The 24,623-nt window shown below is 38.9% G+C and overlaps 1 protein-coding gene across 2 annotated transcripts in view; it reads right to left on the reverse strand.

Annotated features, from left to right (window-relative positions):
• TH1 (negative elongation factor complex member TH1) overlaps positions 1-24,623 on the reverse strand; it is a 157,035-nt gene that overhangs the window by 127,934 nt on the left and 4,478 nt on the right. For both annotated transcript variants that reach the window (XM_090383793.1, XM_090383792.1), the window contains exons 2-3: positions 10,949-11,064; positions 10,055-10,164 (exon numbers count right to left, since the gene is read on the reverse strand). In XM_090383793.1, coding sequence (XP_090239919.1) covers positions 10,055-10,164; positions 10,949-11,064 — 226 coding nt within the window. The remainder of the gene's footprint in view (positions 1-10,054; positions 10,165-10,948; positions 11,065-24,623) is intronic.

A 24,623-nucleotide genomic window follows, 5' to 3' on the forward strand; every position in this document is an offset into this window, starting at 1 on the left:
AGCAAACTGGTTCACCCATAATGAAAACAATGCAGAGATGGGGGTAAACCCCTGGTGCCGTTTGACCCTAAACACACTTTACAAGTTATAATTATCATATGAAAAATTATAATCAACAGAAGCTTTTTTTTTAATGAATTTATTAGATGATTTTATTATTGCAAGTTTCAACCAATAGTCAAAGGGACTAAAAGAATAAAGTACTTAATAAAGTTAATAAATAAGTTAATCACGTAGATAAATTGGAAAAAACGTAGGCAAATACTGAACACTGCTGATTGAGCAAGCCACCAATTCACTCTGTTTACTTGCACATACTTTTTTCCCCCCCATTTAATTTGACAATTTATGCTTGTTTAGACAATTAAGATTTATTGCCTAAAAACTAGTGATTGCCAGATCCTAAGTTTCCCGGCTTGTCAGATGGTCTACATGTACCATATTTCCAAACAGTCTAAGATATGTGTTGTTGGTGCTGTTTAGGGATAGTGATAGCATGGAAAATAAGTATAATGAACTAACTGCTCAAAATCTCAATGTTACACAAAGTAGGTAAAAAGAAGTGAAAATAAAGAGTTTGCCAAATGCAGAGAAAATCATTTTCTCTGCATTGGCAAATACACCACTTTTAAGTCCCATTATGAAATAAAAAACTGACCAAACTGCTCTTTGAAGTTAGGTGTGATTTTTCAGTGCTTCAACAGTGACACAATATTGGATCACTAATGTACAGTAGACTTTCAGAATAACGAATCCCTTCAGGAATTCAAAGTGCAGTTATTTCAAGTTTTCCGTTATCTAGAAAGTTTTATTTTTAATATATTTAATGCAGAAATAATGAGGCTAAATAAGAAGTAAAGAGATTAAGGGCAATTTTATTAACTACATATGAAAAACATAAACAGGTTGACGATCCAATGTTATATTCTGCCATTAATACACTCCTATTTATGACCCATTTTATTTTCTTTATTACATCAAGTTTAGTCTGCCCGAGTAGCACAGTGGTATCATCACAGTCCTCCACACAGCGGGTGGAAAAGGCCTGGATTTGAATCCTGTTGATAATGCGAGGAACTTATGAGCTTTTTTCACTCTGTGGCTGAGTTAGTTGGTCTCAGACATAAATAGCAAGGAAACTGGGGTATTCGTCCGGCAAAACAGGCAAATCGACTATAGAATACACGCAATTTAAAGACACAATACACATAGGTACATTAATTAACTTTCCGGGTGATCCTAATGTAATAGTTTGGATTATATCAAATTTGTCACTTAAGCTTAAATGTTGTTCTTCTTTGCTTCTCTGTATGAGGTTTTGTTAACTTTAGGAGCAATAGTGAGGGGTTTTTAATTTAAAATAAATGTAAAACAGCAGTATAATCTGTGATATCACTAGAGAATTCACTTTCAAAATTGTGAACATAAACAAATACAGTAATCATGTTACTTTCCGTTTTCTTTTTTTGGCACTGCAAGACATCTGCACTGTATGTAAACATCCGATCTCAATGTGCCGTTAGCTCGAATGTTCCGTTATTTCAACGGTCTACTGTATGTGCAGTGAAGCCTCTTCACTACACATACCTACTAAATATGAGAGATGTTATGTTGTTGTTTGTTATTTGGTTTTTAGGAGCATTAGCAACTAAGGCCATATTGCTCCGGGATATGCGGTGGTCATTTCCTGACCTTTCCGCATCCTCCGTATTTGGTGGTGACGGGCTCGAACCCCGGTCTAATCAAGAAGCATGTGCTACGCACTGCTGCTCCTTCCCACCTGGCTACGGAGGCGCCTAAAATATGAGAGAGAACAAAGATGAATGCCTTTCGGAGGGGGGGGAAAAAAAAAACTTTTGCAGTGGAGGATAAAAGAAAATAATTTCTTTTATCTCTCATTCCTATTCACTCACTGTGAAAGATATACACAATGATAATATATATAATAAGATACAGGAACTCCCCGACTTACGTAAGGGTTGTGTTCTGCGGAACGCTACATAAGTCGGAATTTCCCCCATGCTTGTGCAGCACTCGCAACTGTGCTTGCTGAATTGATTGAATCAAAAAAGAAATGTTTGCCAAACATGTAAATAGAATTATTTATTGTATTTATTAAATTTTTTATCTCATGTGCAGGGAAAATGACAAAAGCGTGCAATTTAAAAAATTTCAAAATTAAAATTACAAAAAAAAGAGAGGAGACAGGCATAACGTCAATAAGTTTTACCTCTCGAGCATCGTTTCCAGAATCAACGTCTTCAGCTGATAAGTACGCCACTGCAGAGGTTGAGGGCTGTGGAGATTTAGAAGGGGTTGGCCAGCCTTTCAACCTTACAAAAGAACATATTAATGAATTACGGGACAGTGGCTTTTTCTTTTCATCGTAGATTTCTTTGTAGCAAGCAAGCATATCATTCACCTCTCTCTGTTAACTTTTAAGAATCATTCGCTGTCATGATACATCTTCTCAAAGCTTGCCATTGCCAATGCAATTTCACGAAATGTCTCGGCTCCTCATTTAGTTCATCTTGAGCTTCGTCATCATTTTCTTCTTTCATTATCACTGCCTGCAAGCCAATAAGTTCTTTGTTAGATAATTCCTTCTCTTCTTCCTCTATTAACTCCTCCACGTTTTTGGCATCAATCTCCAACTGAAGTAGCTCTGCAATCTATGCAATCTTATCTGTAACCTCTTCAAATGATTCATCTTTTTCAAATCCTTCGAAGCCTTTTACGTGCCGTGGGCATATTTGTCTTCCATGCACAATTTAAATAATGTTTAGTAATTTCCTCCCAGGCCTTATTAATGTTTAAGATGGCGTGGTAAATATTGTAAGGTTCCCGAAAGTCTCTTAACGTAAAATTTTTCTCATCATCTACTGCAGACAATGCCTAAGAAAATGTTGTGGATAAATAGTATGCTTTTAAATTCAAAATAATACCCTGATCCACAGGTTGGATAAGTGAAGTCGTGTCTTGCGGTAGAAAAATGTCTCTACGTTCGAATTGAAATCATCCAGATGGGTAGAATGTCCAGGAGCATTATCTAATAGAAGCAAAATCTTGAAAGGAATGTCGTTGTCTTTACAATATTTTTCCTCAGGGATGAAGCAGCATTTAAACCAATCCTCAAAGAGAGATACTATTATCCATGCTCTCTGGTTCAATCAGAAATGCACGGATAGAGTGGCTTTATTGATGCCCTTAAATGCACGAGGCTTTCCAGAATGGTACACAAGCAGTGGTTTTAATCTGAAATCTCCTGCTGCATTAGCCCCAAGCAAAAGCGTGCCCCTATCTTTTGATGCCTTGAAACCTGGCATTGTATTTTCCTCTTTGGCAATGTATGTTCGATCCGGTATTTTTTTCCAATACAGAGCAGTCTTGTCAATGTTAAAAATTTGCTGCACTGAATAGTCTTCATCAATAATTTTTTTCCAATACATCACAAAATTTCTCTGCAGCTGCACTATCGGCACTGGCGACTTCACTGCACACTTAAACATTGTGGAAACCAGTGCAATGCTTGAACCTATTAAACCACCTGTTGCTTGCCATGAACTTGGGTTGGAGTTCACCGTACTTATCCTTAATATCTTTATAAATAATTTTTGCTTTTGCTTGAATGGTCATTAGACTCAGGGGCATTCCCTTCTGAATCTGATTTTCCATCCATATTATTAACAGCTCTTCCATCTTCAATATAGCACCTGAATGCTATTTTGTGATCACTGTTAATCTTAAGTGCATTGATCCTTTGACATGTTCTTTTATACGCACACTATCCTTTAAAATAGCATTCACTGTTGAAGCACTGAGACCTAATTCCCTTGCAATAGATGACAAACTTTGTCCTGCTTCGTACTTCTTAATCATTTTCATCTTCATTTCTAAATCAATTTTGTTTCGTTTCCTGGCACTACCACCACTTGCACTTTCTGTTGGCCGCTTTCCTTTCATCATTGTAATACGTAAATAGGAACGAAGAGAAGTTTCTGAAAATTTGTTTTTTTATATGATTGAAGATTTCAGTGAAGGGGAACACATTTCACCATAATAGCGTAAAAACCCACACAATTGCAGTTATCAGTATTATCGCAAATGCAATAAGATCGAGTTTACTACTTGTTTATAATTAGATGCACTAACAGAAAAGCCCAATAAATTGGAAAGTGCATACTGTTTTTTGGTCATAACTTCCAGAAATGTCCTTAGAAAAATATCACAAAGGTGTTCAAAACTGATTCTTATAACGGGAACATATGATAACAATGAAAAGGTAGTGCAATTTCCATTATAAATATGACCTTTTAGAGAGATAAATAGCTTAATAATACAGCGAAATTTAACTTCCAAGGACTTGGAACGAATTACAAATAAAAAAAAAACAACAACACAATATTATTGGGTTCACATTACAGTATTTTCACGATACCTCCATTTATTCCTATGGGATGCAAAATATGTTTACACGAATTTTTTAAGATTGCACCAGCCGGCAAAAACTTATAAAGTTGAATTTCCGTAAGTCGAGTATTATGTAAGTCGGGGAGTTCCTATATATACAGCACAAAGCAGAAATCCAATAAATTTCTTGCATGTAATAAAAAGATTGCTAAGTTTTATTTGTGCTGCTGATATGACTATAGTCACACAGCTCAACATATATAAGCTGTATTTTAAAATAGGCACTATATATATATATATAATTGTATATTATATCTTATGTATAATTGTATATAATGGCTAGACACAGATTACCCATATTGTGGAATATTGTTTCCTTTAAATAATTGTAATTTGTGCACGTCTTCCATGGCTGCTTAGTTAGATTTACTGTCCATTTGGGACCCATCAATGCCTAATAATTGTGTGAAGAAGAGAGAGTTCATGCTCCATCTGCGAATGGAAGAATTCTTTAAGGCCTTTTTGACTGAGGCTATAGTTAGTCAATCACATGTGGAGAAAGCAGTTTCCCCTCATGTGTCATTTCAAATTTTTCCACCATAAAACATGCAAATCCAGGAATATATGTATAGCCAAGAGAAATATTGCCAATATTAGGATTAGTCGTGGGCACAAAAGAAGTAGGATATTAGCAGAATGAAAGGGTGAAATGGGCATGTAGGTTAGAAATGAGGAAGTTGTTGTTTGTTTGTTTGTTTGTTATTTGGTTTTTAGGAGCATTAGCAACTAAGGCCATATTGCTCAGGGGATATGCGGTGGTCATTCCCTGACCTTTCCACATCCTCCGTATTTGGTGGGCACGGGCTTGAACTCCTGTCTAATCAAGAAGCGTGTGCTATGCACTACTGCTCCTGCCCACCTGGCTATGGAGGCGCCAGAAATGAGGAAGTATTGAGGAAGACAGAAGTATAATAAAGATCATAAGGAAACGAAAGAAAAATTGAACTGGATACGTACTGAAAGGGAGAAAGAGTCTTGGTTTTTTTTTTTTTTTTTTTTATGTGAACCCCAAACACGACAGGTATTAGAACCTATAGTACTTAGTACCGTGCTTGGGTTGGAGGTTGAGAAGACGAAAGAAGATATTTGTTGACATTGGACTTGAACTTCTGTAGATTGTAATTTTCAGGAAATACGTATGAAGGAAGGTTGTTCCAGAAAACGGCAGTTGAATGAATAAATGAGGAAGATGAAACGTTGGTTCTGTGGGTTTGAAGTTGGACAGTAAACGGATGTTGGCTGGTGGCGGCACGTGTTCGGACTGTTTTGAAAGAGAGAGCGGGAATTATAGAAGCTAATTCAGAAGAACAGTGCCCATGGAAGTATCTGTAGAAGAGGCATTCAGCAGAAACAGTACATCTATGAAAAAGCGAGTGGAGAGACTCTATTAGAGTTGAATCATTAATTAACCTAACTGCCCTCTTCTGAATGGAATCAAGAAACCTGAGAGAGGATTTGGGGTCATCACCCCAGATGTGGGAACAATATTCCATGGCAGGGCGGATTTGCGATTTATACAGAGTGAGCAGCTGTTTTCAGGAAAAGTAACGCCGAGAGTGAAAGAGAAAACCAAGTTTTTTAGATGCAGAGGAAGCAATATTTGTAATGTGCTTGTGCCAAGAGAGATTAGAAGCCAGGGTAATCCTCAAAAGAGATATTTTGCCTAGAAATCGGAGTGTCATTAAAGATAAGCAGAGGAGCAGAAGAATCCTTTTTGCGAGATATAAGACAAGACTGAGTTTTAGAAGGGTTGAAATCAACTAAGTTGTCTTTGCCCCACTGGAGAATTACCTGAAGATCGGCATTTAAGGAACTGGTAGCAGATTTTCGAGAAGTTGAAGCTGATTGAGCAGGACAAGGTTTCTCAAAATGGAAAGTGGAATGCAATGTGCTATTATCGGCAAAACTATGGATAGGATTTCCAGTCAATAGAAGAAGGTCATTAATATACAAGAGGAAAAGAATGGGGGAAAGAACTGAACCTTGGGGGACACCGGCATTAGTGGAGAAGTTAGAAGACAGAGAGCCAACTACCATCACCCTCAGTAAGCCATCAGAGAGAAAACTGGATAACCAATTACTAAAAACAGTTGGCAAACCATAAGATGGAAGCTTGTTTAGAAGACCTTTATGCCAAACATGATCAAAAGCCTTTGAGATGTCAAGAGCAACTACTTGTGTTTCACCGAACCTTTCCATTGAATTAGTCCATAAATGGGTAACATAAGCCAGAATATCACCAGTGGATTGACACTGACGGAATCCATACTGGCAATCGTTGATCAGATGGAAGGTTTCTAGGTAGTTTAAGAGTTGGCGGTTAATTGATTTCTCCATTACTTTAGAAAGAGTAGAAGTAATTGCAATGGGACAATAATTGGATGGGAGGGATTTGTCACCCTTTTTAGAAACTAGCTGGATATGAGCAAATTTCCAAGCAGAAGGAAAAACACCTTTGGAATAAGAAAGTGAAAAAAGGCAGCAAAGAATAGGAGTAAGTTCAGGAGCACAGGTTTTGAGAACAAGTGGAGAAATACCATCGGGACCTGGAGCTTTCTTAGCATCAAGATTCATCAAAATCCTTCTGATATCCTTTTGATGGAAAACCACAGGAGGCATTGAATGGAGCGTGTTGGGAATGGTGGGAGGTGTTTTTACCAAGATCATTAATACATGAGCTGGAAGAAAAATGGGATGCCAGCAGGTCAGCTTTATCCTTGGCTGAAGTGACAACAGAACCATGTGGTTTGGACAGAGGTGGGAGCAGAGATGGGCAAAAGTTGCGGCCAATAGCTTTGGCAAGAGACCAGAATGCTCGGCTACCATCAGGGCAAGAAGCAAGTTTTCTACTCTTAGCCTGTTCAAACTCTAGTTTGGACTGATTAATAACTGCTTTACAATTGTTGCGAGCTTTGGTGTAGGCAGAAAATGAAACTGAAGAATTAGAAACAACCCAATTACGATATGCAACATTCTTCTCTTAAACAGCCTTAGCACATTTATTGGAAAACCAACGTTTAGATAAAGCACAAGATTTTAAAGTGGAGTGTGGGGTAAAGGATTCCATTCCTGCAAGAATAATTTCACTGACACGATCTGAGCAAACGTTGACATCAGAAGTTTTGAAACAGTAATCCGACCAAGGAAGAGAAGAAAAGAAGTCTCGCAGGTCATCCCATTTTGCATTCTTGTAATGCCAAACAACATGAGGGTGGGAATAGCCATGAGATAAAGGTTCCATTGGAGAAGAGACCATCACTAAGTTGTGATCTGAAGTGCCTAAAGGACCTCTCACTTCGACCGTGTACTTAGAAGGGTTGTTTGTGAGAAAAAAGATCAAGTGTATTGGCTGTATGATTAGAATTGTCCGGTATTCTTGTAGGTAAATGAACAATCTGTGCTAGGTCATTAGTAATTGCAAAAGCCTCAGCATCTTGACCTGCTGGGTCGATGTGACTATAAAACGGAAGTCAGCTGGAGTTGTGAACATTAAAATCACCAAGGAAAATTACCTCACTGTTAGGAAAGTTGGACTGGAGAAAGTCAAGTTGCAAAGAGAGGAAGTCAAAGAGCTCCAAGTGATTAGTGGAGTTGGGAGAACGGTAGAGACAACAGATGATTTTGACACAATGAGGTAGAGAGATTTTAAGCCAGAGAAGATCAAAGAGAGGAGATTTCAAACTGCCAAGTCTCTGACAGGGAATTTCAGTACGGACATATGTACCACCTTTGAGGCGAAAGGAATCATACTGCGAATAATTTGGGCATCTGAGATGAGCAGTAGTTGAATCAACTGATAACTGAGATTCTGTCAGAAAAAGTACATGGGGTTTCGCAGACTACAAGTGGAAATGGACATCGTTGAGATTAGAATTGAGACCACGTATATTTGTGAAATGAATTAGGAAGTGTTTGGGAGGTTTAGATCTTTTCCCAGATAAGCTTACTCTATTAGTTTGACAATTCATGGTGTATTCAATAGTAAGAAAAAGTGGGTGGGACATGCTGTATGGAGTAATGAAATTTTTGGATATGGCGTACACATGGTAAGAATATACCCAGATCCTTGACATAACGTGGCCTCGACAATGCTCCCCCCCCACATACACACTACTCGGACTCCCTCCAGTCACTATCTGGCAGAGTAGAGGTAGCAAGATTATACACTAGCTGATCCGGAAGCCTCCTAGAGAGTTACCAATAGGTTCGGTCAGGTGTACTAACTAGCGGCTGGCCTGCGAACACCGTTTTAGAGCTGTACCCTCGAAATGTAAGGAATATTGGATCTCGCACAACGTTCATCATAACCTCAAAAGTCATCAATCATACTGCATGATGGAAGAGATAGGGAAGGGTTGACCGGAACTTAGCTCTAGAGACTAAACATGGGTTCCACCACTTCAAGCCTCCAATAAGCAAAGTGGTGGTATTTCACCGGTTGATGAGAGTCATCTACCACCTAGTACTGCCTGGTAACATAGAGGGGCGGTGTTCCTCCATGTGGTGTGGGTGCCACACCTCGACCCCTGCTTACGTTGGTTCACACCTGGGTGGTCACCCACCATGTACTTGTGCATGGAGGTTATACCCAGGATTACTAACAGTCCCACCATCATGAAGGTGCAAGCAGAGGATTTGGCTGTCACAGACCGTCCGGACTTGGCCGAAATTGGGTCCACTTGACTTGAGTGTCACCCGAATATCAGTTCCATCAGCGTTTTAGACTCCCAGGTAACAAGTTCAGCTTGTCTGGCATATCTGAGAGAATGTCTGTGACAACCTCAAGGACCAAAGAGAGATGTAACTAAATGTAAAAATGTTAAGAGAGATTTAACTAAAGGCAAAGTGATAGGCAAGAAACAGATAAGGAGAACTGGAATGTTGGATGCTTTGAGTGGCTAATTGGGTACTGTGGACTGAAGGAGATGACTAGACACAAAGTGAGATGATGTGATTGAATTCTGGTGATCATGGACTAGCCATGTGACAGAGAACTTAAGCATAGGAAACAGCAAATAATATCCCAAGATATTATTTGTTGTTTCCTTGTTATATAGAAGCTCCTGAGCTTTTGTGTATTAAGTTGCAAGACTAATTATAATGGTGATGAAAATGAAACATTCTTTATTACATGTGAGAAACTGAATAAATTTCTCCACAGTACAAATTGTTACCTTTCTCCTATTGATTAAATTAATGTGTTAATCATCTATTCCCAAACATATCTACAAAACAAAACTAAGCAATTCTTAACATTTTACATGAGAGAACTGCAGAAAGTCTCTACAGTATTATGATAGTACCTGACTTTAAAAATTTATCTCTTGTTTAATACTAACATGATTTCATCTTAAGATATTTTGAATATTATTTTATTTTAAGATACATTTAAGATCAAAACAAAATTATGTTGATCCCTTGAACTATTAATTAATAAGGCTTTACTTTATTAAGGTATTATATCTTCCTTTATTCTCACCACTAATTATAGGGAATGAGGTTCAATATTTCCTTTATTCTCGCCATATTAATGAGAAGGGATAAGGATCAATATTTCCTAAAATCAATAATCTTTATATCTTACCAGCCATGATTAACCATTCCGCCATAAGGTTAGCAGTCTGGGCAACAGCATGATAATTATCAGACAGCAATTCTACAACCTGGTCTGGATTGCCACCAGCCTGGAAATACCTATGCAGAAGAAAATAATAATTACAATTTAATTGAAATCAAATTAACAAACATAAATATAGCAAAATATAACACATATTAACACATTTTGAACATAAAGAATAAAAAAATGCATAATTTTACAAGCTTCTTTAAAAATTCTAATTATAAAATTGTTGATTTTAATATGGATATTTCAAAAGGATCACTAGAAATTTCACTCCCATGAGGAACAGTGAAAATTTTAAAATAATAACTGCTATTTAGTTACAATTTTAATGAATATCACTTATATGCATGCATTATGCAAACAACTATCTTGGGTACAATTAACTTAAAGAATACATGAGGATAATTTTGTAGTTAAGCTTTATGGGTATTCAGCAAATGATTTTGCTGAATCCATGTGATTTTGATTTTCAGATTAAAAAAATATGCTTATCTAAAAAATAATAATATAAATAAATAAAATAAAAATAATAATTAAATACTATATTTCACAAACCATAAGATGCACTTTTTTTGTCCAGGAAAATATTGCCTAAAATTTCTCTATGTTTTATGATCCAAAGGTATACATATGCACACAGTGATGATTTGATTTGTAGCCATGGCTAGAGAAAGTATGGTTAAGTCCAGTTGGCTTTCTAAAACAGCTAGTGCTTTTAAAGTGTGACCAATTCAGATCACATGTAATGAAGGCAACAAAAATGGCAGTTCCTCTATTAAACAAATTTACAAATATGAGTGCAGTTAAAAAATTAATAGCAATGTTCTGCCATTTCCATGAACAAATAAATTTTACCTTTTAAGTTGAAGAAAAATCCCTGGCTCCATTATAAAATCTTGGCTACTAAATTTTTCCACTGATTCTTGTTGAATTTGTACACTGACAGCTTCTTGATCTTCCAATTGAGGTGACTAGGATGAAAAAAGTATTAAAACAAATGCTTTTATATGCTGCAGAGATATGAGACATATATCATATTTATTTGCATAATTAAAAAAATGCATTTTTAAGAATAAAAATCAATAGATACCTTCAAGACATTTGAATTTATATATAAGTATTCCTTTAAAAAAAATTACGTAATTTGAATATAAACGGTATATGCTTCATTCATATCATTTTTAATATAATGTATATAAAAGATATACCATTTAAAACTACAAAGCATTTTTCTAGACATCAGTTACCACATCTAGATTTCAACAACCTTTTGTGTTTAAAATAATCATAAATAAAAACAAAAAGGTAATCACTTTTTCAGTGATTACTTAGAGTGCTATGAAGACACAATTTGCAAAGCTATAAAAAAAAAAAAAAAACAATCACCATGCTTTGGCACCGGTGCCTTTTTTCATAATATGACAAAGTATTTTGTAGAAAATTTAGTTTGCTCATTGGTGAGCACAAAACTGAAGATTTTTTCCAACCCACATGCAGTAATGTGTTAGAGAAATTGCATTCCGGATTTTTTGCTCTAAATTGGATTTTAAACTGTTAACATCTCACATAATGGAAATATTTCATCATTGAGTTCTCAGATCTTTCATCGGGTATGCACAATTTACTTCCTGATAAGGTGTCAATAAGTTCTGTGCAGGCAGGTGTATAAAATATATCTTGTAATAAAAATGCAAATCTTGCAAATGAATAATATTGTTTATATTGTTGTATTTTTACTCAGATGAGCCCTCAAGATGTTAAATTTACTACTGCCTAATAAAAAATTATGTCAACAGGAAATATGACTGGACAGTCAAGGGGGGGGTGTCTAAATCTTTCGAACCAGCTAGTTAAACAAATATTAAAAATCTTAGCTTGAGGGCTAGTGTAATTTTCTCCAAATTACTACAATTTCCAGCATGTCCTCAAGAAGTTTTATATGACTTGGTATGATCGAAATGTTAAAGACTTAAGTACCAGGTTGCGAACAAGAAAATGTCAATCCTCCTCACTATACAATATATAAAATGGCAGCAGTATTACTGAATTCATTTTACTGCAACCATCCCACTACGTGAAAAGTTTCCACTGATACCATTCATATTTCTGCCTCCTAGGGCTGCTGCCTCAGTAAAGTTTCTTCCCAAATAGATTGGGAGTTAAATGATTTTATAAAAATGGAATAAAATGGGTGAAGTAGGTACAGACCTGTAATTCCAACTACTGTACCAGGGAAAATAAAGTCAATAGTTAAAGAAGTAATGCAAGATCATCTGGATAGGAATGGAAAGAAAATCCAACAGAATGGATTTTTTAAAGGTAGGTCATTAAATTACAATCTCTGGAAATCTGACCAACCAATACTTAGCTCTGACCAACCTAATTAGCTATTAACTATGGAAGTAAATGCATCATTAAAATTAAAAGGAACTGTACTTCGATTTCAGTAAAGCCTTTAATACTATATCAAGAATATGGTTGTTATACAGGGTGTCTCAAAAATATTGTAAAAACGTTTAGGGGAGGTAGGTAACATCTAAAGGAATGTGAATCACATGGAAACCCATAACCGGAAACGTCACGGGAAAGTAGTAGCAGAGGCACAAGAAGCTGAAATGACACAAGACAGTAATTAGTGGCAAACATTTATTTGACATAATATTAACAATGGAGTACAAGATGGATGCATTTCATGATGTTACAACAGATGCTCGAAGGTTCCACAACGAGATGCGATGCATGCGTGACACCGATGCAGATGGATTGGCAGACACGGTCGAACACACCTGGAGTTTCTTTGACAGTAGCAGCAGTGCAGACGAGTCTCGCCACGAGATCCATTTCCATCTCCACAGGCGATTCATACATGATAGATTTGAGGGCCCCCACAGAAAGAAATCAAGGCTCGATAAATCAGGTGAGCTTGGGGGCCAGGCAACGGGTCCACCACGGCCAATCCATCGACACCCAAAAGACCTGTTCAAATGGTCACGAACACACCTTCCATAATGGGCAGCCACCCCGTCATGTTGAAACCAAATGTTGCATCTCACATTTGCTGGAACATCGTCAAGTAATCCTGGTAGAACTTGTTCAAGAAAGATCCAATATTTAGCGGAGTTCATGCGGGATGGTAACAGGTATGGGCCAACTAAGAAGTCGCCGACCATACCTGCCCACACATTTATTGTGAAACGATGTTGTGCCATATGGGGGCACACACCGTGTGGGTTGTTGTGAGCCCACACATGAGCATTGTGCTGATTGAATAAGCCTTCCCGAGTGAAATAATCCTCATCCATGACCAAAACATAGGGCACCTCCATAGCCAGGTGGGCAGGAGCAGCAGTGCATGCACACGCTTCTTGATTAGACCGGTGTTCAAGCCCATAACCACCAAATATGGAGGATGCGGAAAGGTCAGGGAATGACCACCGTATATAACCGGAGCAATATGGCCTTAGTTGCTAATGCTCCTAAAAACAAAAAACCAAAAAAAAACAAAAAAAAAAAGAGATTTTAATTTCCCAGATATTGACTGGAATTTGGGGTCTGGTCACTCACACACTAGCAAGGCTTTTGTGGATTTATTGGATGATTGTTTTCTACATCAGCATGTTCGGGAGACAACTAGAGGGAGGAATACTCTTGATTTGATTATCAGCAGTGATTCTTCATGCATTAAGAATCTGCAGATAAATGAACCACTATGTGGCAGTGATCACAGTGTGCTGAGTGGGATTTACTCAAAGAGGTAACTACCATAAGGGGTAAAGGGAAGGGTTATTGCTTTCGTAAAGGCGACTACGATGGACTGCGACAGTATTTAAATTCTATACAGTGGGGACCAACTGATGATGTTACCAACAGCAAATGCAAAATGGGAAGCATTCAAAGAACTTATCTTGGAAGCTACTAGGCTTTACATACCAACTAAGAAATATTGTTCAAGGTTTAGGCCTAAATGGATGTCAGATGAACTGATGAGGCATATGGCAGAGAAGAAACATGCATGGGATACATAAAAATTAACACAACACAGAAGCCTATGATAGATACAAGTTGATCTGTAACCAAGTTACAAAGGAGGTTAGGCAGGCGAAGGCAGATTACGAGAAATCTTTGGCTAGGGATGCAAAGAAAAACAGCAAAGAGTTCTTTACTTATGTAAACTCTAGAAGGAAGGGGATGAATCAGATTGGTCCACTTGATATCGATGGGTCAACTGTTGATGATCCTGCTCAGTTAGCTAGCAAACTAAATGAATATTTTGCATCGACATTCACTCATGAGGAGTTATTTAGCGAGGGGAAAGCCAGAGGTGTATTCAACTCTGGCAGTAAGCTAGAGAATCTTGTAATAACTGAGAGTAAAGTGGAGGAGAAATTGTTGAAGATAAACACAAGAAAGGCACCTGGGGTGGATGGGATCTATCTAGTTATATTAAAGGAGGCAGCAGAGGAAGTAAGCAAACCCTTAGCCATAATTATGAGAGCTTCCTTGGACTCGTGGGAGGTACCCACAGACTGGAGATGTGCAAATGTGACCCCAATTCACAAAGGAGGATCAAAGGCTGACACGAGTAATTACAGACCAGTTAGTTTAACTTCTGTTCCAGGAAAATTAATGGAGGCACTAGTTCAAGAAGTACTGCAGGATCATTTAGACAAGACTTCAGTTATAGCTCGGACACAGCATGGTTTTGTTAAGGGGAAGTCTTGCCTGACCAATTTGATTGGATACTATGATGCAGTCACAAAGGAACTGGATGCAGGGAATAACTTTGATATTATATACTTGGATATTAGAAAGGCTTTTGATACTGTTGCACATGGAAGCCTGCTGCACAAATTGGAGCAGTGTGACATTGGAGGCAAATTGCTGCTGTGGATAAAGGGGTGGTTTGGTTGGTTTTTAGGAGCATTAGCAACTAAGGCCATATTGCTCCGGGATATACGGTGGTCATTCCTTGACCTTTCCGCATCCTCCGAATTTGGTGGTGACGGGTTCGAACCCCGGTCTAATTAAGAAGCGTGTGCTGCGCACTGCTGCTCCTTCCCACCTGGCTACGGAAGCACCTGGATAAAGGGGTGGCTGAGGTGGAGAAGACAGAGAGTGGTAATCAATGGACACTGCTCGTCATGGACTAATGTTATTAGTGGAGTCCCTCAGGTCTCAGTGTTGGGTCCATTATTGTTTTCTGTATTCATAAATGATATTGATGATGGTATATCAAGCTTAATGTCGAAGTTTGCAGACGATACAAAGGTAGGCAGGGTTGTCAAGGACACTACTGACACTATGCTGCTGCAACAGGATCTGGAAAGGTTGAGCAGATGGGCTGAGAGGTGGCAAATGAAGTTTAACATTGACAAATGTAAAGTACTACACATGGGAAACAGCAACCCCAGAGAAACGTATCAACTCTGTGGTACTACACTGACAGTGGCAGAGAATGAAAGGGACCTGGGGGTGGTTGTGCAGGCAGATATGAAGTTCTCTGAGCAGTGCAGACGGGCTGCAAGAGTAGCTCATGGTGTATTGTCAATGATATATAGGAATTTTTCTAGCAGGGATAAGGAGGTGATTATTCCCTTGTATAAGGCAATGGTCAGGCCACACCTTGAGTACTGTATACAGGTCTGGAGGCCTCATTTCAAGAAGGATGTAGAGCTGCTGGAACGAGTACAGAGAAGGGCAACAAGATTAGTGAATGGAACAAAGGGGTGCTCTTACGAAGACAGGCTTAAGTTTTGCAAATTACAGTGTCTGGAGACTAGGCACCAGTGAGGTGATCTGATAGAGGTGTATAAAGCCTTGAATGGTTTGAGCATGCTCAATGCTGATGGGATTCTTCCTCTCACTCAGAATAATCACCTGAGAGGGCATAAATTCAAATTGAGGAAAGACAGATATAGGATAGACGTGCGGAAATTTGCCTTTAGCCAGCGGGTGGTTGGTTGGTGGAACAGACTTCCATCCCTTGTCGTGGAAGTTGATAGCCTAAATTAGTTTAAGGCTCAGCTGGACAGGTATTTTGAACAAACAGAGGGGTGAAGTGGAAGTGGTTTTTTTTTTTTTTTTTGGCTGATGCTGTATAAGCTTGCTTTCTTGCATCAAATGCCTCTAATAATGCTAATGCTAATATACTGGTCATTAATATTCAAGAGGTAAAGAGTGGGAAAAAGGACTGATCATTGGGGAACACCAACATTAATGAAGAAGTTTAAAGACAGAGAGAGCTGTCTACCAACACCTGAAGTGAACGTTAGGTAAAAAACAGTTGGCAATCCATAAGATGGAAGCTTATTTGAAGACCTTTATGCTAAACATGATCAAAAGCCATTGAAATGTCAAGAACAACTGCTTGAGTTTCACCACACTTTTCCACAAAAAAAAAAATTGTCCACAGATGGACAATTTTTTTTTTTTTTTTGTTGTTGGCACATCGGCTTCTGCGGCCATAATGCACCTCCCAAGGTTTTTGCATTTTTACTCTGATCCAAGCCCGAGGTGGGATTCGAACCCGCAACCTTTGGGTTGCCAAGCAGGCAGGCACTTTACCCACCTGGCTAGCCCGGTCAGCACAGATGGACAACACAAGCCAGTATAGCACGAGTGGATCAACAGTGACGAAATCCATATTAATGATCATTCATCACATGGAAAGCTTCTAGACAATTTAGGAGCTGGTGGTTAATGAATTTCTCCATTACAGTCAGTCCTCGTATAACACGTGTTTACACTACACGAATTCGATCATACACGATTTATAAATAGGAGAACGATATCTTATATAACACGAACCGAATTCGCTTATGCATGATTCGCCTTTGTGTTTACAAGAAATGGCAGTTGAACGCAGAATCACCCCAACCGAACGCAACACGATAGGAATGAAGAGAAGATTCTGAAAATGTATTTATGTTTTTATATTATTAGTGAAGGGGAAACACATTTCACCATAATAACGTAAAAACCAACACAATTCCAGCAATTGGTATAATCGCAAATGCAATTAGATCGAGTTTACTACCAGTTTATAACAGATTCCATTAACAGAAAGGCAACTGGAAATTGTTTTTATTGTTTTATGGTAGTAACCACTAGAAATGAACTTTAGTAAAATGTGAGGTGTTAATATGTTAATAGTGTATCTCTACCTTTACGGTGTTGTTTATTCAGTTGGTACACGTGCGCAGCTTTGTTTATGTGTATCAAGCGTGCCTCCTCGTTTTGTAATTGTGATTTATTCCCTAAAAATTAATAAAATATGGAAAAGGAAGCGTCCTGGTGAAGACACTGCAGATTCAGAGAGAAAAAGAAAAGCAATATCGATAAATAGAGGCAGACTGGGTCAAAAATTGTTACCCGGGGAAATTTATAGTGGCCTCATACTATGGTTTATGGCCAAAATCACACCGGCCTCTGGCCCACCGGGGTTTCCCCGGTAAGGCTTATGGCCAGTCCGTCTCTGTCGATAGAGAAAAAAGTTGAAATTGTGAAACGCTTTGAGCGAAATGAAAGACCATGTGATATTGCACGTGCTACAGACCTAAATGAGGCAACGCCGAGAATTAGAAAGAATGCAGAGAAAATAAAAACAACTTTCATAGCAGGAACAACTCAAAGTGTAATTAAAATCCATTAGATTAAGACAGAGAATTGGAAGAGATGGAACGGCTGTCATCTGTTTGGATAGAAAATCAAACAAAAAACAAGTTTGCTTACGATAGAAGCAAAAGCAACATTTTATTATATATATATATATATATTATATTAATAGTCATAAAAAAATACGTAAGTATTTTATTCGTAAAAAATACTTACGTATTATTTATTATATTATAATAAAATATAATATAATAAAAATTATATTTTTATTATGTATTTTAATCGTTATAAAATACGTAAATATTTTATTGCGATTATTTATTGTTTTGGTTACCAATGTGTGTTCAATCTTGGGTGGTTGGCACCTAACCCTATTTTTCCCATAGGGCCTGTTTTTATATTGCACGATTTTGCATTGCACGAGGGTTTCTAGGAACACAACTATCGTGCTATACGAGGACTGACTGTACTTTATAAAGAGTAAAAATAAGTGCAATGGGAGGGATTTGTTGCCCTTTTTAGGAACTGGCTAGATAGAAAAAATTTTCAAGCAGAAGAGAAAAAAATCAGTGGAATACAGATAACATGGAACCAGAGAAGGCAGAGTTAGAAGAAATACAACCCAGAGCAGCTGAAATAGAATCTGAGTTCATCATCTGAATTGATTTGATTTTACTTCCGATGCCATTTGCATCAAATCCACTACACCGGCTTCTTTTTCTACCAGTAATTCTTGAATGGCTTCAGTAATCATATTTTTTTCTTTTTTAAGAGCATCGGCGACTAAGGCCATGTTACTCTGTGTATATTGTCTATGAATTGCACTTGTCCTGAGGTTGATTTTTTGTTTTGCTGGACGAAAAACATGAGTTTCTGGGAGAAAAAACAGTGCTACCCTCACCCGAGCCTGACTAACTCAGCCACGTTGTGAAAAAGACCCATAAAATTTCCTCCCTTCATCAACGGGATTCAAACTCGGGTCTTTACCAGCCGGTGTGGGGAGGAGGACGATTCTATCAACTGTGCTACCCACGAGGACTTCAGTAGTCATATCATCAAAACCTTCCCCTCCTACCGACGTATCAAGTTCTACTATTGCACCGATTCTGTTTTCTGCCCATTTGATCATATTTCCTGAATGAACTGACTCTGGCCACACATTTTTCCACACACATTTAACGTTGATGGTTTTATTTCTTTCAGCGATAAAGCTATGATTCTGATACAGTCCACAATTGAGAAATGTTCCCATGCCTCCATTACTTCAATAGATTCGGAATCAATTTTTTCCAAAATCCATTGTAATGATTTTCTAATGTAATGAGTCTTAAAGGTGGATATAATGCCTTGACCTGACGGTTCAATGAAAGAAGTTGTATTAACCCAGTACAACTGTGGCAGTAGAAACAACTTCAACATTTGTGATACGATAGTTATATACCGTACTAGATAGCGTTAGTTGAACTTCGTTAGCAGTTAAATTGTACGTTTAAATAAATACATATAACGACTTAGATTACAAACGTAATATAATTAATAACATAACATAATTAATTAATAAATTAATAGAATCATGACTCAGACCAGAGCAGCAAAGCAAAAGGCTCAAGCTAATGGAAGTGCTGTGGCTCAGAGCAGAACTGAGGGGGGCAGTTGTCCTCTGACTCACAGCCTTATAAAATGCACTGTTTGCTTGATGTTTGCAGAGCAATCGGGTACAGGACATGATACTGCCAAGGGGGATGTCTTTGTGTGTGCGTGATGCAAGGAGTGTATCGATATCAGGCAACAACTCGGCGTTCTTGTGGGCCTATATGAGAGCTTGAAGGACAGGGTGGATGCCCTCGAAGAAACTAAATTGAGGGGCCCATCAAGCTCTCAGCTGCCCACATCAACGCCAGAGCTTGCACTTGGGCATCGCGTGACACAGAGACAACCCCTAAGGCAGAATGCGCTGGTCCCGAAGGAACTAGTAGTTGTTGGTGACTCTATTGTCAGGGAAACGGGGAACATGCTTTGTAAAAAAGATAGGTGGAACAGGACCAGGGTATGTCTGCCAGGGGCAAAGGTGGATGACGTTGTAGAGCGAATATCATCTTTTAAGGGCACAAAAGGTGATATAGTTGTACACGTTGGCACTAATAATATTAAGAGTAGGAGACCGGCAGAATTACTTAACAAGTACAGGTCACTGTTGAACAAAAGCCGAGAATTAGGGTTGAATTTGAAAGTGTCTGCAATTCTGCCCAGACACGATAGGAGGGAGTATATGATGAGAGCCTTGTCGATCAATTCGGCCCTGGAAAGATTGTGCAAGGCTCAAGGGGTAGAATTTTTTTCAGCCTGGACTGTACTTGTTAACAGGAGAGATTGCTTCTACAGGGATGGGATACACTTAAATAGAAAGGGTGCAAGAATATTTGCTGATGCTATCGAGGCAGTGTTAGGTGGGTCGGAAAACTGCTACAGGTCTGGAGGCCTCATTTCAAGAAGGATGTACAGCTGCTGGAATGAGTACAGAGAAGGGCAACAAGATTAGTGAATGGAACAAAGGGGTGATCTTACGAAGAAAGGCTTAAGTTTTGTAAATTACAGTGTCTGGAGACTAGGCACCAGCAAGGTGATCTGATAGAGGTGTATAAAGCCTTGAATGGTTTAAGCATGCTCAATGCTGATGGGATCCTTCCTCTAGCTCAGAAAAATCACCTGAGAGGGCATAAATTCAAATTGAGGAAAGACAGATGTAGGATAGATGTGCGGAAATTTGCCTTTAGCCAGCGGGTGGTTGGTTGGTGGAACAGACTTCCATCCCTTGTGGTGGAGGTTGATAGCCTAAATAAGTTTAAGGCTCAGCTGGACAGGTATTTTGAACGAACAGAGGGGTGAATTGGAAGTGGGGTTTTTTTTTTTTTTTTTTTTTTGGCTGATGCTGCATAAGCTTGCTTTCTTGCATCAAATGCCTCTACTAATGCTAATGCTAATGACTTAAATCTTTTCGATGGCCTGGTGTGCTATCCAAGAATAATAAAATTTGAAATCTAGATTTTTCCACAAGTTCAACAAGTAAAAGTTCAATAGTACAGAACGTAACACAGGAATTTCCCAACAAAATAAAATGCAGGGATTTCTCAACCATTGTTTTTTTTTTTTGACTAGCGAGTCAACAGCGGGGATTCAAAAAGAGTGCAAACGTTGAAAAATTATATCTAACATAATAACAGGGTTTTTCATGTAAATCCCAAACACGAGAGGTGTTAAAACCTATAGTACTTAGTACCGTGCTTGGGTTGGAGGTGGATAAGACGGAAGAAGATATTTGTTGACATTGGACTTGAACTTCTGTAGACTGTAATTTTCAGGAAATAATTATGAAGGTTGTTGTTATTTGGTTTTTAGGAGCATTAGAAACTAAGGCCATATTGCTCCGGGAATATGCGGTGGTCATTCCCTGACCTTTCTGCATCTTTCATATTTGGTGGTGACGGGCTCGAACCCCGGTCTAATCAAGAAGGTGGGCTACGCACTGCTGCTCCTTCCCACCTGGCTAAGGAGGCACCCTACATATGAAGGAAGGTTGTTCCAGAAAATGGCAGTTGAATGAATAAACGAGGAAGATGAAAAGTTGGTTCTGTGAGTTTGAAGTTGGACAGTAAATGGATGTTGGCTGGTGGCGGCACGTGTTCGGACTGTTTTGAAAGAGAGAGCAGGAATTATAGAAGCTAATTCAGAAGAACAGTGCCCATGGCAGTATCTGCAGAAGAGGCATGCAGCAGAAACAGTACGTCTATGAGACAGCGAGTGCAGAGACTCTGTTAGAGATGAATCATTAATTAACCTAACTGCCCTCTTCTGAATGGAATCAAGAAGCCTGAGAGAGGTTTTTGGGGCACCACCCCAGATATGGGAACAATATTCCATGGCAGGGCGGATTTGCGATTTATACAGAGTGAGCAGTGTTTCGAAGAAAAGTAACGCCGAGAGCGAAAGAGAAAACCAAGTTTTTTAGATGCAGAGGAAGCAATATTTGTAATGTGCTTGTGCCAAGAGAGATTAGAAGTCAGGGTAATCCCCAAAAGAGATATATCATTTTGCCTAGAAATCGGAGTGTCACTAAAGATAAGCATAGCAGCAGAAGAATCCTTTTTGCGAGATATAAGACAAGACTGAGTTTTAGAAGGGTTGAAATCAACTAAATTGTCTTTGCCCCACTGGAGAATTACCGAAGATCGGCGTTTAAGGAATTGGTAGCAGATTTTTGAGAAATTGAAGCTGATTGAGCAGGACAAGGTTTCTCAAAATGGAAAGTGGAATGCAATGTGCTATCATTGGCAAAACTATGGATAGGATTTCCAGTCAATGGAAGAAGGTCATTAATATACAAGAGGAAAAGAATGGGGGAAAGAACTGAACCTTGGGGGACACCGGCATTAGTGGAGAAGTTAGAAGACAGAGAGCCATCTACCATCACCCTCAGTGAGCGATCAGAGAGAAAACTGGATAACCAATTACTAAAAACAGTTGGCAAACCATAAGATGGAAGCTTGTTTAGAAGACCTTTATGCCAATACGATCGAAAGCCTTTGAGATGTCAAGAGCAACTACTTGTGTTTCACCAAACCTTTCCATTGAATTAGTCGATAAATGGGTAACATAAGCCAGAATATCACCAATGGATCGACACTGACGGAATCCATACTGGTGATCGTTGATCAGATGGAAGGTTTCTAGGTAGTTTAAAATTTGGCGGTTAATTGATTTCTCCATTACTTTAGAAAGAGTAGAAGTAATTGCAATGGGATGATAATTGGATGAGAGGGATTTGTCACCCTTTTTAGGAACTGGCTGGATATGAGCAAATTTCCAAGCAGAAGGAAAAACACCTTTGGAATAAGAAAGTGAAAAAAGGCGGCAAAGAATAGGAGTAAATTCAGGAGCACAGGTTTTGAGAACAAGTGGAGAAATACCATCGGGACCTGGAGCTTTCTTAGCATCAAGATTCGTGAAAATTCTTCTGACATCCTTTTGACGGAAGACCACAGGAGGCAATGAATGAAGCGTGTTGGGAATAGTGGGAGGTGTTTTACCAAGATCGTTAATGCATGAGTTGAAAGAAAAATGGGATGCTAGCAGGTCAGCTTTATTCCTTGGCTGAAGTGACAACAGAACCATCTGGTTTGGACAGAGGTGGGAGCAGAGATGGGCAAAAGTTGCGGCCAATAGCTTTGGCAAGAGACCAGAATGCTCGGCTACCATTAGGGCAAGAAGCAGATTTTCTACTCTTAGCCTGTTCAAACTCTAGTTTGGACTGGTTAATAAGTGCTTTACAATTGTTCTGCCTTTGGTGTAGGCAGAAAAACAGCCTTAGCACATTTATTGGAAAACCAAGGTTTAGATAAGGGACGAGATTTTAAAGTGGAGTGTGGGATAAAGGATTCCATACCTGCAAGAATAATTTCACTGACACGATCTGAGCAAACGTTGACATCAGAACGTTTGAAACAGTAATCCTACAAGGAAAAGAAGAAAAGAAGTCGCGCAGGTCATCTCATTTTGCATTCTTGCAATGCCAAACAACACGAGGTTGGGAATAGCCATGAGATAAAGGTTCCATTGGAGAAGAGACAATCACCAAGTTGTGAACTGAAGTGCCTAAAAGACCTCTCACTTCGACCATGTACTTAGAAGGGTTGTTTGGGAGAAAAAGATCAAGCGTATTGGCTGTATGATTAGGATTGTCCCGGTATTCTTGTAGGTAAATGAACAATCTGTGCAAGATCATTAGTAATTGCAAAAGCCTCAGCATCTCGACCAGCTGGGTCGGTGTGACTATAAAACGGAAGCCAGCTGGAGTTGTGAACATTAAAATCACCAAGGAAAATTACCTCACTGTTAGGAAATTTGGACTGGAGAAAGTCAAGTTGCAAAGAGAGGAAGTCAAAGAGCTCCAAGTGATTAGTGGAGTTGGGAGAACGGTAGAGACAACAGATGATTTTGACACAAGGAGGTAGAGAGATTTTAAGCCAGAGAAGATCAAAGAGAGGAGATTCCAAATTGCCAAGTCTCTGACAGGGAATATCAGAACGGACATATGCACAAGTACCACCTTTGAGGCGAAAGGAATCATACAGCGAATAATTTGGGCATCTCAGATGAGCAGTAGTTGAATCAACCAATAACTGAGATTCTGCGAGAAAAAGTACATGGGGTTTGGCAGACTGCAAGTGGAAATGGACATTGTTGAGATTAGAATTGAGACCACGTATATTTGTGAAATGAATTAGGAAGTGTTTGGGAGGTTTAGATCTTTTCCCAGATAAGCTTACTCTATTAGTTTGACAATTCATGGTGTATTCAATAGTAAGAAAAAGTGGGTGGGACATGCTGTATGAAGTAATGAAATTTTTGGATATGGCATACACATGGTAAGAATATACCCAGATCCTTGACATAATGTGGCCTCGACAATGCTCCCCGCATACACACTACTCGGACTACCTCCAGTCACTATCTGGCAGAGTAGAGGTAGCAAGATTATACACTAGCTGATCCGGAAGCCTCCTAGAGAGTTACCAATAGGTTCGGTCCGGTGTACTAACTAGCGGCCGGTCTGCAAACACCGTTTTAGAGCTGTACCCTCGAAATGTAAGGAATATTGGATCTCACCACGATGTTCATCATAACCTCAAAAGTCATCAATCATACCGCATGGTGGAAGTGATGGGACCGGAACTTAGCTCTAGAGACTAAACATGGGTTCCACCACTTCAAGCCTCCAATAAGCAAAGTGGTGGTATTGCACCGGTTGATGAGAGTCATCTACCACCTAGTACTGCCTGGTAACATAGAGGGGCGGTGTTCTTCCATGTGGTGTGGGCGCCACACCTCGACCCCTGCTTACGTTGGTTCACACCTGGAT

Source organism: Mastigoproctus giganteus, chromosome 10 (genome assembly GCF_048544385.1).
Source record: "Mastigoproctus giganteus isolate SK-2022 chromosome 10, ASM4854438v1, whole genome shotgun sequence".
Classification (NCBI taxonomy): Eukaryota; Metazoa; Arthropoda; class Arachnida; order Uropygi; family Thelyphonidae; genus Mastigoproctus; species Mastigoproctus giganteus.